Source organism: Galleria mellonella, unplaced genomic scaffold, assembly GCF_026898425.1.
Source record: "Galleria mellonella isolate WM207_F2 unplaced genomic scaffold, CSIRO_AGI_GalMel_v1 utg718, whole genome shotgun sequence".
Lineage (NCBI taxonomy): Eukaryota > Metazoa > Arthropoda > Insecta > Lepidoptera > Pyralidae > Galleria > Galleria mellonella.
In genome coordinates this window covers 881820-901578 of record NW_026442143.1, presented here as the reverse complement: position 1 = coordinate 901578, position 19759 = coordinate 881820, and the positions used below count along the sequence as shown (strand labels likewise).

Here is a 19759-nt window from a genome sequence, read left to right as displayed (position 1 = left end):
CATAAAAGGACGACATAATCTATTTATAACAAGTTGGGCAATTAGTACATTTTATTTCCAGTTTACTTTGGTAGTACGATTAATTTGATTTTAATTGTAGATAGGAACTATGAAAAAGGCCAGGTCGGTCTTTATGAATAATGACTATCGACCTACTACTATCATTGTGCGGAGAAAGGGATTGTTAGTAATGGGGTCTCAGAGCCTCATTGCTACTACTATACCCTATCAGATCGACCTCCACGCGATTTCCTCTGAAAACCACTACCGCCAATTCTTGAATTCGTCACGATGGGCCAACTAAACTGCTTTCATTCTCACCTATCATCACTCATTAGTGCCCCACCAGCGAATAATGATAGCACCAGTGGACTTTATTAATGGGTGATAATGGAATGATAACCTCGCTTATAAAGATATATGCTGACGTCCTATTCACTTGTCCCCAAGTGAGGGACAATAGGATGAAAAGACAGGTCAGTTAGTTCATCGTGATGAATTCACCTGAAATTAATCACGGTACTTTCTAGGAAGACCACCAGGAGTTTGATCTGACAGTATATAGTTGGCTTGGTTGCTAGACGCATTACTAACAATCCCTTCCCCTCAGCCGGCAGGTTTACCATTCTATTAACATCTATTAAAAGAAACTGTCATGGTGGTCTTTATGTTTTAAATTACATCGACATGTTCTTTTTTTGTTTTAGATGGATGGCAGCCCTAGAGTACTCAATAGACCGATGGATGAAGGCCGGTTGACGACGACACATCACTCCAGATGATTCATTCGACGTCTAATTAATAGTTTCATTAAATTATTTTATTTCTTTTTTAAATATGTTTTCTGTTATTTTGACCTGGTACACTTTAGATGAATACTATGAAAATGACATAATAATTATACTATATTATTATAGTTAATTAATTTATTGTATTTTAATAGAATCGTTTATACAGTTTCTGGACGAGAAGTATACAGGGTGAAATCAAAATTGTTACCATTCTTTTAAGTGTATTTCCGTAAGTAGTAAAGAATCGTAGTCATAAAAATTTAAAGTGGAAATATGACAAACAATTTGTGAACATTCCTTTCGTACAGCAGTCAAGATTGTACGAGATTTTTTTTTTACAAATATTTCTTTGAGAAATATGTTCAGTTTCATTTGTTGAATACTTCTTACAAAGAATACCAAAGAATTAGATTTTACATACGCTGCATTTAACTTTATTTTATTAATGACCACCAGATTGAATGAAATGGTTACGTCATAGGAGTATAAACTAGGTGACTTTGACGTGATCAAATAAACGTCAAATCGACTTTACTTTTTTATATATAATGAAATGGAATTATATATACATTGTTTTATATTATTCTATAAGTAATGAAGATTCGCAATAAGAATAAATAAATAAATAACCTCAGCTGCACTAACGATATACACTTGCATGGCACTGGTAAGGAATGATAGGTGAGAATGAAGCTGATCAGTTAGCCTATTCTGACAAATTCAACAATAAACCAATATTGATGGTTTCCAGGGGGAACCGTGAGAAAAGCGACCTGACAGATTATATTGCTAGCAATGAGATTTTAATTCCCATCACTAAAAATCCCTTCTCTCCCCTTGACGTTGCCTTTTCTTATATTTGACGTTTATTCGATATTTTGATTTAATCTCAATTCGATACAATGGGAAAGCAGCCCCCAGAACTCAGATCAATTACAAACAATATTATTTTTAAATAATTAAATAATATTATTTTTATACTCGTATATGACAACTCTTTCACAGTTTTTTATTTTATTATACACATATTACGATATTATCAAAAGTAATAATAAAAATAAAGTCATTTGCCAAGAATAATCTAAATTCCAAAATGTTCATATTCATCAAGTGCCAATAATAAACAATTCCAACATGCAATCAGTATCCATATATTTTAATATCAAGATAGTTAAATTATAAAAAATGAAGTATAAAAAGGCAAAAATTATCCTATTTAGACATAATAATTTTTGTAAAAGCATTTTTTATGACAAATATACCTATAGCAATAATTAATTACGCATTCCAATATTAATTAAATGTTTATAACAGTATTTCCTCAAGTAATAGACACTGGATGCAATTCATAGGGTTTTCCTGTCAACCCAAGTATAGGTATCCACTATATACGTAATAATTTTTATAAGCTACTTTAAAAAAGGAATGTTTCAGTTTGCCTTTTTTATGCATGTATTACACGATGTCTTTAGCAATTTTTATAATTATTTTTAAGACATGTTCGTTCATTTTTAGCGAAGTCAGTATATGTGTATAACAGAAGTTTCGAAGCAATTGTCAGAAACGTAGTAAGTACAAAAAATTCTCATTACACATATTATTTTGATATTATTTACTCCCGTGTTAAACCCGTGAACCAACATGAGATATAAGGCACTATTAGCAAAATCTTAATCGATAAAAAAATTGTATGAGACCAATTTGTTTAATACTCGTATATGAACAGTTATAAAAAAGCAATGATTAAAATCGGTTCATTAATACTAATATATCGCATAACAAATATAAAAAAATACAGTTGAGAAGAGAAACTCATCTTGTTTTGAATTCGATTAAAAATACATTCGTTTCTCGAGTTCGTCTTCAAAGTCAACCGAGCAGAACAAATTTTTCGACACGACTCTGTATAGAGACTGTTCACGAATCAATCAATCGAAATTCCCACGTATCTATTTAAATTATCCTTAATGTTTTTTGATATATTATGAGCTCGTTAATTAATATTTGCAGTAATAACTATATTAATTACATGATCAATCAATACAATAATCGAAATAAAAAAAAATAACATTGTAATATGCTGAGTGAAATCTCAATTTTTAAGTAAGGATAGATAATATATAGCAATATTTATATATTTTATTTATTTATTTATTAAAGCCCACTAACAATACATGTATAATTAAAAAAAATCACATGCACATGTTAATGTTTATTTTATTCACAATATCTATGTATACACTGAATTGAAAAACTCGATCGAAATAGATATCTGACTGGTACGGGCGATATCGAAATGAGTGTATAATTTTTTTCCACCATCGAAACCATACCTATTTGTAAGAAAGTATTCTACCTATGAAACTGAACATTTTTTCTAAAGTGCTTCTTATTCAACTCTGAATGGTTAATTTAATACGGGACACTCCGAAAATATTTATCGTTTTACAAATTTAATTTCGTTTCGACAAATTTTCAAATTTCCCTGATAGATTTATACACCCCTAAAAGGTAGTTAATGGTTTTAGTTTCATCTTATATACCTATAGAAGTTGCCAAAGTATGTCTGCTACATAAACGTATATGTAGACAGGTTTTTAGAAATAATGTATATTTGTATTCTATAAAGGTATTCCAATCAATGATATCAGACGAGAACTATATTATACTATTGATGTAATATAAAAAAAACATGTTCATGACCTACAATATATATGTAAAAAAGATTCTAAAAAAAGTAAAAGCAATCAGATCAACATTCTAAAAAGTAGAATACTCATCATATTAGTTTTAGATGATAAAAATAAAATGCAAATAATTCTACTTGATGGAACTTAGTTTATGTATCTAATTGTTTATTTCAACACAAAAGTTGCAAAAGATCAAATAATTTCGTTTTTGAAATATAAATAAGCGATAATTAAAAAAATATTTAATTACTAATCATTACAAGTTCTTTTGTTTGTAGAGAACAATTATTTCACAAAATAATTTTTAAATTTCAATATCTACCAACTATCACATTTTTTTTTATTTAAAGTAACAATTCCATTAGCAGCAGCCGTACATGAATGAGCCAACCATCATATTTACTATATTTTAGGAAGCTCAACAACAACCCAGACCTTAAAGCCGTTGTATTAAAAGAAACGGAATTAAACTAATGCCCATATTTTTAATAAGTAATTAACAATAAAAAGCAAAGTCTCTAAATCACGAAACATGAAGGAAAGTTATTAAACAGTTGATATTTGTGTAAAAGTATGTTATAATAAAATATATATGAATAAAATCCAAACGACCCGTAATCTTTTTTATCCAATAAAAAAAAAAAACAATAACGTGAGTTTATAAGTAAGTAACATATACAGAATTAAATATAATAAGTTAAAAAATAATGAATATATTTAATTAGATTCATTACCAGTCCATGAATTATAGACAAAATATAAAATAAAAACGTAGATAACCAATACGCAGAATATATATTCATAGTACAGTATTTTACTTAGCTAGAAAAATTATCAAAAATGATTTTAACAGTACCAATCTAATTACAGAATAAATTTATTTCTGTTATTTTTTCATGTATTTATTTAATATATATCTTTGTTCACAAAACTATGTTATTGTTAACTTTTAATAACATCATAATATAGAAGTAACGTTGTTTACTTCGTTTGAAATTAAATTTCATTTTTTAATCCTTCAGCGTACTTAACGAAACAAAATCTTCTAAACTGGCTTTGGTCTGGAATTTCTCGATTGTATTTGTGTCTTCTAAAAGCACACTATGCTAGGTTAAAGGCCAGATGATTGTTTTGATTTTCTGGCACAAGCAACTTATTATACAGATTCAGATAACACCTTCCCTAAATTATGAAAATATAAATTGATTATTATAAAAAATATATACATGATTTAATATTGAAAAGAATAGTTTAAATTACAAATTGTTACAGTTTTAAAAAACTGATACAAATTTACAGGAATAATGACATTGCAACGACGCATCGAAAATTATATATGATTAAAAGCATAGCTTTACCTATGTTATTCTAAATAGATGTTTAAAAATATATCATATTAGAGATTTAATAACCAAGTAATAATAAAGTCTTTTTTATACTTGACATATGACTGATAAAAATGAGACTAAAATATAAACGTCGAATAATAAAGAGAGAGTCGATGAAATATATGAATATGTATATAAAACCAAAATCGTATGAATATTAATGTGGAAGAATAAACTGCAATAGTAAATACTTATTGTATTGAGAGAAGTCAAGTTTAAAGATCGAAGTGATGATAGGAAATGCACAATTAACATTATAAGGAACACGCAAGTAATGTTTGTAAAATTAACTGAACGCGAAAAATGTCTAATAGATGTTTTAGTTTTATGGAAATTTAGTTTGTTTATTAGATTATATTTGTTTAATTGTAATCTAAGCTAAACTATTGAACAATTGTAGTTTATCTCAGATTATTATTATAGATATAGTTATATCAAAAAATTACGTTAATGTTATAATTGTTTAAATTTTAACCAATATAAATTCGGTTATTTTGTTAAATATTATGTCTAATAATAATTATATAATAATAAGCAGAAATAATATTCCTATTACAGTAGGTAATATTTAATATTAGATGTGAAACGTAGTTATTAATTAGTATATTGTTAAAGTAAATTATGTATGTGCCAAAGCCTGGTAACTAGAATAAAAAAATGTAGTTAGTGTTTTTGACTTTATTGAAAAGCACGATCCATTTTCTTATAAGTAACTTTGTCTTTTATCTGTAACCCTTTTCACTTTCACTTGTCACATTTCAATGTGATTACCATCAGTGTTGTGAATTTTTGAATACTTTATTATTTAAAATGCTTACATTTATTGTAAATGATTTCCTACACATCGTTGTAAATATTACTGATTTTGAAAGGGTTACAGAAACGCATAATCACATTAATATAAAAGAAGATATATGTAATTTAATTATTTGTTAAAATGATACAGTACTTACTATTTCCCCTTAGAATGTGGTCCATACTAGGTGACTTAAAATTGTGCATTAAACTAATAAATAATAGTGGATTAAAAATCACGTCGATGGTATGTATATAAATAATCAGGTAAAAGCTCAAATATACTTAAATGATAAAATAAAAAGACTTGAAAATAAACAAAAACGATAAATGCTTATATTATAGAGTAGCCTTGTATACTAGTGAGTGTTTAAAATTATAGATATTTAAAATTGTCGAAGTTTTGTTTAAATTGTCGCAGGTTTATAAATTCCCGTTATAAGAATATAGTATTGTCTATTGATAATTCATAGATTTATCATCAGTAAAGAAATAAATAGATACTTATTAATGTGTTCAATAAATAAGTAATCCAGGATTGAAAGGTTTTAAAATTTAATTGATTTTTAAATTTTAAACGGATGCCAAAGATAAGCGAATTCTAATGACGAAATTGCCAAAATTAGATTAAGTTTTAAATATAATTTTTATGCACTGTTAATTTTGTTAATATTCTATTGTTTATAAGTATGTATATGGAGAGTATGATGCATTTGGGACAAAGAAAATAATTTAACGTCTATATAGACGATTTTTTAAATATATATGTGACCATATGTATAGATTTCGTTGTAATAAAGTATAAAAAATAAAATAAAAATAATGTTTCATTTTACTTATATGCAAAATTGTAACCATTTTTATTTTATTCTATAACCAGCAGTCTTAGATTATATAGACAGACCATCGAGTGACAATAAATGGACCAAAATGTTGTCAGCTAATTGGACGATTAACCATTTCTTTAAAATCTTTTAATTATAAAAAATAATCAAAATAAGTCGCAATTTTCTGATTGTTGCATATAATTGGATTCAAAATTTTCCAGATTTGGATCGAATTTTTAATTAAGGATTGGGATCTATTTTTTCTGATATAACATAAATATACATAATAGGTATTACTTATAAATTAATATACATGTATTATTTAAAATATTGGCTATTTTCAATGCTTTATCCTCCTTTAACCTGTTCATGATGAAACTTTTGTATCGAGACACTATATAATCTAAGTCAGTAGTCTACATTGCGAATTTATCTATCCTTGATATTACCTGATATCTAATAAACAACTAGCTAGGTACCTAGCTAGTACATATTTATAAATGGAAATAAATATTTCGATAAATATTTGAAAAATGCGTATAAAGAAATTATCAAAATCAAATATTTTATAAACAAGTTTACATTTAATGATTAACAACTATAAGTGAAATTCATGATCGTCCACCCAACTCGAGGGCGGCGTTAATTTACACGACTTATAAGCTACTAACACGAAAAATAAACAATTCAGCGATATCCTTCCCTTTTTTACTGCTTCTAAAGAAAAAACGGTATGGTAGGAGGCTTCGGTTGGCGGCGTGTGGTGGAGGGGACGCCACGGGAGCGCTACTGCCTGCCTCTGACGGCGCGGGCGCGGTAGTACGCGCGCTCTACTCCCACTAGTCGCGCGCCATCTGCGCGTACGCAGCCTTCGCGTAGTGTTGCCACACTTCTAAAACCTAAAGTGAAACACGTTCCAGACTAAGTGGATTACAGTGAAAAAACTCTGACTAGTGAGTTTATGTGACAAATCCAGTGTGGACATGTGACACCGACACTGTATCTACTTTCTTATGGCAATAACATTCGTCTGACAACAACTATTAACTGTTTATAGCCTGTACAGTGCGTCTATTGTAGTGTGGAAGCGTATACTAATCTATTCACCTGTCTCGATGCTTGCCACCACACCACCTTCTGCGGTTGGACTGTGAAATGTGACAAAAAATTGCAATGAGCTTCTATTGTCGTGCGGACCCTTCGTTTGTAAACTTTGTGGGTTAACTACCTGACTACTGGAGGGTTGAATTGGACGCATCTGACGATCAATCGTGCAACCAGTCTCCTTGTGAGTTCCGTTTTTTATAATTTAGTAATTTAATACAACGGATGTGAAATAAATTGGGTAGATAGGGTGCGCTTGAACGTCGCTACCTGTTTTTGTGTGGTCATATGCTTGATAAATGTTTATACGCTTATTTATTGTTTTTATAGCAGATGTTGCAGGGATAGAGTAAGTGGAACAATTCTGAGAAGTAACTGCGCTGCGGTTTACACCATTGTTCTGTGTTTTGAACAGATATTTACTTAACATTTCCTGCTACTGTGTTTCGCAGTAATTATCACGTATCATACTGTATTCATTGCACTAAAGTTTTGAACTTCTAAAACTTTAAATAGCTACTTATCTAATAACTAATACAATATTGTAATAATAATACTTAACTGAGAAAGGTACATTCTAAACTCGTTTAAGTAGACATCTACCTAGTAAATATCAATTCCTGCTGTGCAACTGAAAAGAACAATGTTGTTTTATTGCTTAAATTAAGTAAGTAGCTAGGTATTAAACCATATATTTTGTTATTTACACGTAATGTCTTTGTATTTTACTATAATAATAACGTCGTATTGATTTTTAATTTTTAACAAATTCTGATGATTGTAAACTTTTTTAATAAATCTAATTAATTCGAGTAATGATAGTAGGCTCATTCTATGTCACGTTGTATTTTAACGTGCATGGCGAAATTGATAGCTGATATATTCTGCACGTTGTTGCATGATGCAGATGACAAATAAAAAAAAAAACATTAAATATTGAGACGGTATCAATTAACTTTGACAATATAAGAAAGAGGAGCCCATAAATCCCACTTAATACGAAGTGTATTTATATAGAAAAAACAAACAACTTATTAAATGTCACTTACATCACGTTACAATGTACAAAGTATCTATAGTACTTACTATGGTATTACAGCTAGGGCAGCTGATCATAGTCAATATCTTCTCTCATATCAGACTCAATATATCTACCAGCGATTTCATCTGTATGGCCAAGATCATATTGATTAACCGGAATAAAACGTCATCATATCAGCCGTTAACTGTCCACTGATGAACACAAGCCTCCCCTATAACTACCTTCATATCTCACATTTTTTTTTTATCCCACATCTACCTTGCTAGTAGTCTCCATGCTTGGCAGACGGATTGGCAAGCGCAATTAGGTTTTGGTAATGTTTTAAGATGGGCGCTGCTGCCCATCCCTCGACTATTAAGTTCCCTTAGTAGCGTCTTACGACACCCACGGGAAAGGAAGGGATGGACTCTTCTATACAAAGAACACACAGCGCTATAAAATGCGTGGAATAAACATAGTATAAATATATTTAAATTATCAATGTATGCAAAATTTCGGAAGAGTTATTTGAGATACATCTACCCTAGCTAACCTGTTAGGGGGGGGGGGGGTGTAGTAATGTGGTAGTAATGTGGTGTGGTATAGACTACCAGTCCCATTGCTAGCAATATACGCTATCAGGTCGACCTTCACGTGGTTCCCCCTGGAAACCATTGAATTGCAGGTGTATGCGTCACGATGGGCTAGCTGACCTGTCTTTCCATCTTCATCTATCATCCTTCACTGGTATCCCGCCAACGTATACCGTTAACGCAGGTGGGGTTACCATTTCATTATCACCCATTAAAAAGACCTAACAATACCTAACATATATACTGGTTTTCGTATTGGATAGGAGCATTTTTTTAATACCACTGAGGTGGCAAACAAGCATATGACCCACCTGATGGTAAGCGGTTACCGTAGCCTTTGCCTTTGAGCGCACTAATATATTATGTACTTAATATATATTATTCAGTGATTAAATACAGCTTTCTTGACACCTTCCTGACTGCCACCTAATAGAAAATAGTTTAAGTGGCAATCATCGCCTTTAGACATGACATTGATATGACGTCCTTACTATTTCTGAGTTCTACAATCTTACGTCTTCATATTACCACAATACCCTATGCTGCACTAAAGGACCCAAGCAGATGACTTTTCTACAAACTACAAAGTTTTCATATGGCAAAGGCCACATGCCCGAGCCAGGGTTATATATAATTATGATATTTATTCAAAACATTTGTAAAGATTGCAATTGATATTTAAGATCCTTATATAAATGCATTGCAGTATGGTCCCGGCATAGGATGGGTCACCACTTCTTTTCCCGTGGGTGTCCTAAGAGGCGACTAAGGGAATTTAATGATCGAGAAGTGGACAGCAGCATCCCTCTTAAAACATCACCAAAGGCTAATATGGTTGCCAACGTACTTGCCAAGTGTAGCAAAACCTCCCTTATGGAAGAGTCTTATGTTGATCAATGGATGGTTAACGACTGATATGATGATGACATTAATGTAAGTAGTATCTTGATAAGATGAGCATTCTTTTAAAATAGATTATTCTAATCGTTATGTTTAAAATGTATCTATAAAATATTCTACAAAAGATATTTTATAATGTATGTAAATCAGAACCGAGCTACTAACTACATATGTATTGGCACATCACCGCCAAAATACAACTATAACGTGACTATTTTGTGGTAAAACTAATATGAATTTTAATATGGTTTTGGTGATTTTTATTATAATTCGAATACATTATGTCGATATAGAAAATATGTGTGATTAATATCAATAGGTACTAGTTGGGAAACGGCTTTTAACTTTGTATCACTACTACAATAACGGTGGAGTTTCAAAATTATCTGATTGCTATGTAAATAGTAGTTAATCTTCGCCATCAGTGCCTACGATAACAATAATCTAATCACACTTGTTTGAAAAGATTATTATAATGAAACCTTGCGGCATCAAAAATGAAGCGCGCATAATTGAACCAATAAACTTATTTGCTAGCGGTGAATCTATTTATAAAGTACATAAATTTTGTATATTATATACATATAATATAACAAAAATTACGTGTTTCGTATGCAGGCACGTAGACAAAAGTGATTGTTTTATCTATGGCAGAGATTACAGAACGTGATTTTCCTTGTGTAAAGGCGTGTCTAAAGTGACAAAATCTGACAGAGAAACGCCTTCGTAGTCCACATTGATAGGCTAGACGGTTTAGTTAGTAAAGTTAAAACTAAAATTACTAAATCTGTTAAATTTTCAGGACCGAACAATGAACCAACTTTATCTCATTAATAAAGCTGGTAGATTTTCAAAGTACATGTCATCACTCTTTTCAATACCATGAAGTTGATAATCAAGGAAGAAATAAGATAATTTAATGGTATGTGATAAACGCACAATCTATGAATGCCAACACTAGGACATCATTAACAGATGACATAATACGTATTTACTATAACAGGATAGATTACTGGTATGATCTCTTAAATGACTAGTAAGTAAGCTATGTATACGCACGTGTAATACCTCTGGAATTGAAATACCTAATTCATGGGCTATGATAACCATTTATCATCAGGTGGGCCGTATGCTTGTTTGCCACCTCAGTGATATAAAAAAAAATAATAACTCTTATGTCATGTTTTTTTTTTATCCGTCGTCCAATTCTGAAAGCAGATTAAGTCACAGATTTAGTAAAATTTTTACTAATTACTATTTATTATTAAACCAGCCGCTAACTATCCACTGCTTTTCACTATTCAGATCAACTTAGCTTAATAAAATGTTATTAAGATTTTTTTAAAGTTTAATGTTTGTTTTAAAGCAGTGGCTTTAAAACAAAAATTAAATTTAATAAAACAAAATATCTTAATCTAGTAATTGCTTCTTGTTTATTTTCTCTAAATCTGTTTGCTAATCGGTAACGCCCTGTCCAACCGTTTTCATTCTCGTCTTTCTTGAGCCACCCTGTCCCATGTTACTCCTACCACTTCCCCTATGTCATCATCTCGTCTTATGCAGGGTCTACCTTTTTTCCTTTTGCCTTACTTCAAAGCCTTAACTTTGTCGCTTTCTTGCTCCAATTGTCATCTCCTCTTATCATGTGCTCTGTCCATCTCCATTTAACTTTTTTAATTTTCAAATTTACATCAATGGCTTTTGCCTTATATTTGGTAACTCAGTTTTTTAGTCTGAATGTAGTAGAATATTAAGTCACTAAATGATATCGAAATTTGTATACTATTTGATAATAGCACAGTGTAAGACTTAGCCATATAGGTCCCGACATAAAATAGGCCATCCCTTCCTTTTCCATGAGCTTATGGTGGAGGAATGGGCAGCAGTGTTTCTTCTAAAACATCACCAAAAGTCAAACTGCGGTTGCCAATCTGTCTGCTAAACGTGGCAACAACTGACAAAACCTCCCCTTATGGAGGAGGCTATGTTCAGCAGTAGAGAGTTAACGGATAGTACTACAACAGTGTAAGAGCTATGAAAAGTAGATTTCTTTAAACTGTTATAATAGTAAGTAAATCTGATATTTGTAACAATATTTATAACAATTATTGTTTTCGTCCACTGTTTTTGTTGCAATAGCTATATGACATAAGAGTTTAAAGTCATATTACTTAAATATTGCTAATAAAAATCATTTATTTAAAAAGTTTCTTAGTAACGTATCGCTGAAGTATTGGAAATGTTGATAGAAAAAGAATAATATGGAAACTCCAGGGAAAGCAAATGTATTTATGTAGTTGATTTCAACGTCTAATGTTTCAATGCACTTAAAGTCTAATTTCTAAATAATCTTACATATCTGTATGATTATTTAGAAATTTAACAAAGATCTAACTATTATAGATATTGCAAACATTTTTATAAAAAACTAAATATGAATGTTCAAAGCCATTTTTATAAATGACAATTTATATGTACAATAAATAAGCATTGTTCTAGTTCGTTAACTAAACGGTAAAAACATAAACATTTTTCTTGATTTAATTTTAAAGATTTACTAATTTCTACTAAATAAACTAGAAATTAGGAAATGCGTGATAAACATGATATACAATCCAAAGTTAAAAGTAAAGCACGTGACTGAGATGCCCAACATAGCTTTGTTTGCATTTTATTCTCCATTTTCTATTTACTTTTGTTTAAGGCAAGGTAATATTATATTGAACTTAATGTATCAGCAATAAAGTTCAAATTACAATGATTCAATTGATAAAGCATTTATACTAAGTTTACTACTTTATGAATACAATTATAGTTAATTTCAAAAACATTATTACAACATGTATAAATGAATATTCTATATATTCCGTCATACATATTATTACTAGTACGAAGGGTAGTTGCCAATTTTTTTGTTATAACACTAAACAGTATATTATTATTATTCTATCTAAGAAAGTCTTTCATAATGAATAATTGAGTATAATCACGTGTCACACTTCGCATTTTTGTTTGACATTGAATGCATTTTAAGAACGCATTAGAGGTGAAATGAAAATTATATTCATCTGCTTGCATAATATCAAGATCACAATGAAATATTCAGTGTGAAATAGCGAGAGTATGTCAAAAAGTTTTAAGATCAGTCATGGATCCCGATCCATATATTTTAATATATTAAAAGATACTGTTTACATAAATGAATTCACCTGTTATTGGTTGATTTATGGTAAGTAGATAACAAACCAGATTTTAATTATTAAATCTTCTATATTTCATGCTGAAAATTTAAACATATTAGAACATAAGAATAAGGCCATCGCGACTTTGGCATTAATGAAAATAAGCTGAAGATTAAAATTGACTCTAAAATTATTTGTACTTTGGGAACATCTAGAGTAATTTGTGTTAGGAGACAGTCAAATCCTTATTTATAATAGTATTACCTATGTTTTTAATGTTCTCTTGTCTAACATCTTAATTTACCTAGATAAAACAAATTACATCTGGCTTAATTTATATCACTAACATTATTTATACATTCGACAGAAAACTTGTAACAGTGTCAAGTAGGTACTAAGTTACTTAAACACCTGTGTGCGACAAGAGAAATGTAAATTTCCAAACGGACGGCTTTAAAATATTCCTTTTAAAGTTTTATGTTATTGAAATGACCAGCATTACATCCAGAGACCATTGCTTACTGCAGCTTGTATACATATTCATATCATTTGAGTTCTCAAACGAAAAGCGAGATAAAAGTAGTTTTACTGCTTCGGAGCAAGTAAGATGGTAGGAACTCGATCAAGCGTTACCGTAGAGTGAGCAAGATAGAAAATAGAAAGCAATGAGTGCGAGCAAAAGGAACAGAAAATCAGAAGGCTTTTACGGTAGAGCGAACAACGCAGTGAAATGTGGGCCCGCTCGCCTTCTTTTTCGATCTCGCTTGAATAAATTGATTCTAAGATTAATCTTTTGTAGGTGCTTTAACTTTTTTTTTTTTTTTTTGTGTAGGTATCGGCAAAGGCTTGTATTTTTATTCTGAAACTATTGCTGATTTAAAAACGTGTACTTATAATTAACTATGCAAATTTATTTATAATTTATTTAATACATAATAGGGCACTTTTCTGTGATTTAATTAAATTGATCCAAAAAAAATACACAACATTTATAGAGTACAGTACAGTACAGTTGTATATTTTTTTGTATCATTAGATTTATTCTTTTAGGATATTTCTGTTTTCCTAATTATAAGCCTTCATATAGAAACACCGTTATAAAAACTTGAAAAACTTCTATCGTAAATACTAAACCACAAATTCCTTATCATGGAACATTAGCTGCTAATTGGCTTTAATTAATTCCAAAGTTTAAAAATCTCATCTTGTGGTGATCAAATAGATAGAGCCAGATTGTAACGGCTATCTGAACTAATAGTCTAAAAATAATATATTCAATATATCTATAAATAGCATAGCACCTACATTTGACCTAACCATAACCAGGAACATAATTATAACATCACATAAAAGTCACAGACGCCGGAAACTTTATGAAAACATTTGTAGCACACATACCAGGCAGTAAAATGAGCGTCAGTTTTATTGTCCCAAGGCATAATAATATAGATGAAAATAGTCGGGCCAATCGTAAATCTTGTAATAGCAATCTTTTCAGAGTTGTTATTGGTATATATAAAATAAGTAATGTGTAATAATAGCTAATTTAATGTGTCACTTGACTGAATAAATTTGTTTTAACAATTGATGTCTCATATGGAATAAATAGATAATTGTATAATGATACATAATTGTGATAAATAATAAAAAAATAATGTTATCGATTAACAAACGGAATTAGTGAAAGTCTTCTATGAACCATAAACATACCATATTGAACTAAAGTATTGGCTGTAGTTTTGAATCCACAGAAACACCTTTATATTGGAGCCAATATAAATATATATAATACATTACAAATTCCTAATTATGTAAATTTATTATGAAAGTTGCCTTTCTGTTTTTTGTGGGTATTGTAATAGGCGACTAAGGGAATTAAATTGCTAAGTGATGGGTAGCATCCCTCTTGAATCATCACCAAGTTCGAACTGCCAAGCGTGGTAACTACTAGCTAAACCCCCTAATAGGAGGAGGGCAATGTTCAGCAAGCTTATGCTATTATATAAAGTAAAACATAGTATACTCGTACGTTTTATACAACCAATAAGGGTCAAAATAAAAACCATTCATCACATCCAATTACAGTAATTACTTTTTTACTGCGTCAGTCATAAAAGTAGAAATAAATAAACCATACTTTATAATATAAAGATACATATACTTTTTGCTAAAATATTTATACTAAGTAGTATTTATGTATTCAGTAATAAATCAATCATTGACTTTAATATCATTGTCTTATCGCATTCCAGTCTGGATTAACATTTTATGATATCACCAGGAGCTAAAAATCGACTTCTATAATTTTAAATAACTATAGAAAGTTTAGTTCATAAGATCAAAATGATACTAATTAAATTCCCCTTATGTCTTTTTGCTTAGATAAAATTTATAACATGCTGAATACATGTTATAAATTTTAGTAGTAGTTTTACATTAATTATAATATTTTATAAATTGCATATTCTAGTATGTCTGTGATAACGTATCGGTTCTGTTATATTATAGAACTATTATTATAGTAAAGTACAAATTTAATATTAGTTTTAAATTTTTATTACTAATGTAGGTAATTATTTAATATGCTACTATGTATGGCATATTCTTGGCCTATTTGTCTTCATGACCACAGTCACTATCCATTTGGAAAGCATTAAAAGAAAATGTTTTTTACTATCTTAACAAGCAGTTCTTAAGCTCTGCGTTCATTGTTATCACCTATTCGAGCTGGCCATTAAGGATAATTGTCAAACGAATCAGAAAGGCAAATTCCTTGGACAAAAAACTAGGGTAGATAACAGGGGGTAAATTGTAAAGATTATTATTGGTTTTGTCGAAATTACATTTTTTAATATTAAAACTTTTTTCATTTACATTTTAGTACTAAATTTTTACACATAAATATGTGAATAAACAATTAGATATACAAGTAGAATTGATACCAAACTGTTTCTATGAAGACGTGAATACTGATAGATCTTCACAGTAGTTATCTTGAGACGATTTACTAGCATATCTTTATATGGTAATTATTTAGTAGAATTTATATAGAGCTACTTCATTAAGCATGTTTCTCGATCCATAAATCTAAATGAATTGAACGAGCAGACGATTGTTACTGTATATTTACCCATAATTGTATCGATTTGTTAATCGTATTGTATGCATTTACATTATTTTAAATTAAATAAGCATAATTTTGAATGTATTCTATATTATTCACTAACTTTTATCCAGAACTTTGTCCGCGTAACTGCAATATATTACTGAACGGGATAAAAAGTAGCCTATTATTACATTATTCTCCTTACTATACGTACTTATGTGTATACCAAATGTCATTGCAATTGGTTAAGCCATAAGGCACTATAATATAACAAACAAACTCACTTTCACATATAATTAAATTTAGTAATATACAAGATAAATGTCTACCTACTTATATAATATCTACATTTTTGTATTAATATAAAAGATTATTCTATTTTTGATACTAATCTACTATCCTTAAAATGAAGTAAGTTGCGGAGACAACTATATAATTACGTTTTACGTAGTAACAAGTAACTACTAAAACAGCTAAGCCTACAAACCTATTTTTTTTTTCACCGTAACGCACATGTGTACTTGGAGAAGTATGAAAGGTACTTAAACTTATTACTTTTTCCGAACTGTTATGCTAAATTCACACAAGATTGAAAGAAAACCGGTTTCCACGTGTGAAGATACGCGAAACCCTTAGTTTATTTATAAATGCGTGACTATAACATGCTCCATATTCTATACTAAATATAAAACATATATGACATAAGCAATCGACTCATTCCTTTTTGCAATACGGAACTATATACGTTATGATAAATGGATACCATAGTGAATGCCGGAGGGCAACATATTAATGAGTGTAATAATACAAAGACTACTACTATCAAAAGCATTAATGCTAATGTATTTTTTTTTTCTTTTCAGATGTTTTTAAAGCGTGATGTCGGACAACGGTGGAACAGTTGTATCACGAGCTTCTACACCTCGTCCTGTTTCTGATACACCAGTAAATGCACCTTTACGATCCAGACATGATCAGTTTCTTGCAAGTTCAACAGACAGAGCTCAACAAAGACCTTCTTCAAATGGCAGAAATCCAGGAAACAACTTTGAATCACCACCCTTGCCCTACCATCGACAGATAACATCTGGTTCTCTCCTAACCGCATCCCATCGCGAGTCGTCCGCCTTTGTTCCTGTAGTACCCACGCGATCTATACATCCCGTTATTTATCCCAATGATATGCATCCTGCATTAATACCTTCAGAAATTATGGAACGAGAAAGAATACTAGAAAGAGAGCGTGCTGAATCAGCGAAAGGATCTCCTGATAGAGCAACAGGGAATTTTCCTAAAAGGAACTTTGATTTAATGGCTATGATGGTTGAAAAAAGAAAAGAAGTAGCTCTTCGTGAGGCAGCAGCTGCAATGTTACTGCCGCATCACAGAACTTCATCCATGGATGGCATGATATCTGATGGATCAACTCAACCACCAATTTACGGGCCACCAGGGGCATTTCTTGGCGCTCCAGGTCCATCTCCGACAACGCCCGGTAGTTTCACATTTCCCGGGGCTGGACTTTTTCCACCTGGAGCAGGTCCTCATCAAATGCATCCTCATTTAGACCGACGGTTGCTGAGAGCACCAGGGAGAGCATCAAGCCCCAAGAAGCAGTTCATCTGCAAGTTCTGCAACCGCCAATTCACCAAATCCTACAATTTGCTCATCCACGAGCGGACGCACACGGACGAGCGGCCATACTCTTGCGACATTTGCGGCAAAGCCTTCCGAAGACAGGACCACTTACGGGATCACAGGTACGTTCTTTTAAATTAATATGCTAAAATGTATTATCTGTAACCACTAATTACGACATAAATTGTACCTGTTGATGGAACATCCACTTCCTTACTTATTTTAATTTTCTACAAGACTGATTACGGTATAAAGACCTAATTTATATGCACGTAACAGGCAGTCGGTGTAACTCAAGTTGCAGATGTGAAGCCAACTGTGGCTGCATCCGCTCGGCTACTTGGAAATGAAATATTTATAAGTCTCTCGATAGTAGTACTAGTTTCTTGGAAATCGGTCTATCTTGATTAATAGTAAAAGGTGGTTGTACTTTCCAACGTACACAACAGTCGTAAAGCATATAGAAAAAAACTCAGGGACATCGCAGCGCATACCATTTGCTGAGCAACAGTCGAGCTTATTGGTCAGTTTTACTGATTGTAGATAACAATTAGATGATATATAAGCGTTTCGGTTCAATTATGACAGATAGAAATGAACTGATTGACTTTTAAATATGTTTATTAATTTTTAAGATAACTATTTGTAAATTGGATATTATTGACTTATTTAGATTCTTTTATTCTCTCTCTCTTATGTAGTAAAGCCAGATAAATTTTACTCCAAGTAACAAGTCATTATTAACCAATTTTTGTATTTATAAACACGGAATAACGAATGAGAAAGCTAGTCCAATGTTACTTTCAAAGTAAATCTAAAATCCTATCACAAAGTCACCCTAGTTTAGCGAAGGAATAAGGGTGTAATTTCAAAGAATCTGTTACCGTTTCTTTATGGTTTCGGTCGTATAATTTTATGAATGTCAAATTTCAATAGTAACTTGTCTTTGTCAAAACAACTTCGAATTTGTTCATAACTGATACTTTTTGTTTTTAACTAGCTAACGCCAGTCGCTTTGTCCGCGTGGTATTTATTATTCCGGTAGATAACATCCGGTAGATGTATGTACTTACCTATTTATTATATCTGGAAATACTGGACCAAAATTAAAAAATAACATGTCTCTCACTTCTTGACTTAGGTTAAAATAACTTAAGTAGGTTGTGTACGTGTGTGTGTATAAGTTACTATAGTTTTTTAACTATCCCACGGAAACTTAAAATTTGGAGATTAGCCTATACAAACAGGCAAATAGGTAAACAGACAAACAGATAGAGAAACAAAAAAATTGAAAAAATCTAGATAATAATATGTACTATTTCATTTCTAATATCCCTCTGACTCGGTTTTTAGCGTTTTTTTTTTTCTATGTATAGACATTCGACCTCTACAGTCTTATTATATGTATAGATAGGACAATTGCTATTTCATTGTTCCATGAAATGCACGTTAATTTTGGAATCAGAAATGTATTGTTATTCCGAGGTAATTCCATGTTTATTAATAACAGTGTCAAAACGAAGTTACTACGTATACTCTAAAATTAACTAAACCAAGTCTAACATAATGTTTTTTTATAAATAAAAGAGTAAAAGAATTAATTTTATTTAAATTTTTTTTATAAAGTATATAAACATTGAGAATATTAGAACAAAAATATTCACACTATTTTACATTATTATTGATCATTGAGCCCTCTTTGTGTGTTTATAATATTGAAATGG

General features: G+C 30.7%; 2 protein-coding genes across 3 annotated transcripts in view; both read left to right on the top strand.

Annotated features, from left to right (window-relative positions):
- Positions 1-6707, top strand: part of LOC116412897 (uncharacterized) — a 271549-nt gene extending 264842 nt beyond the window's left edge. For both annotated transcript variants that reach the window (XM_031908805.2, XM_052900850.1), the window contains one exon: positions 708-6707. In XM_031908805.2, coding sequence (XP_031764665.2) covers positions 708-759 — 52 coding nt within the window. In that variant the 3' untranslated portion in view covers positions 760-6707. The remainder of the gene's footprint in view (positions 1-707) is intronic.
- Positions 6708-7269: 562 nt separating this feature from the next.
- The window catches only part of LOC113515929 (protein bowel), a 39092-nt gene continuing 26602 nt past the window's right edge, over positions 7270-19759 (top strand). The window contains exons 1-2 of the mRNA XM_026900222.3: positions 7270-7779; positions 17261-18157. Coding sequence (XP_026756023.2) covers positions 17277-18157 — 881 coding nt within the window. The 5' untranslated portion in view covers positions 7270-7779; positions 17261-17276. The remainder of the gene's footprint in view (positions 7780-17260; positions 18158-19759) is intronic.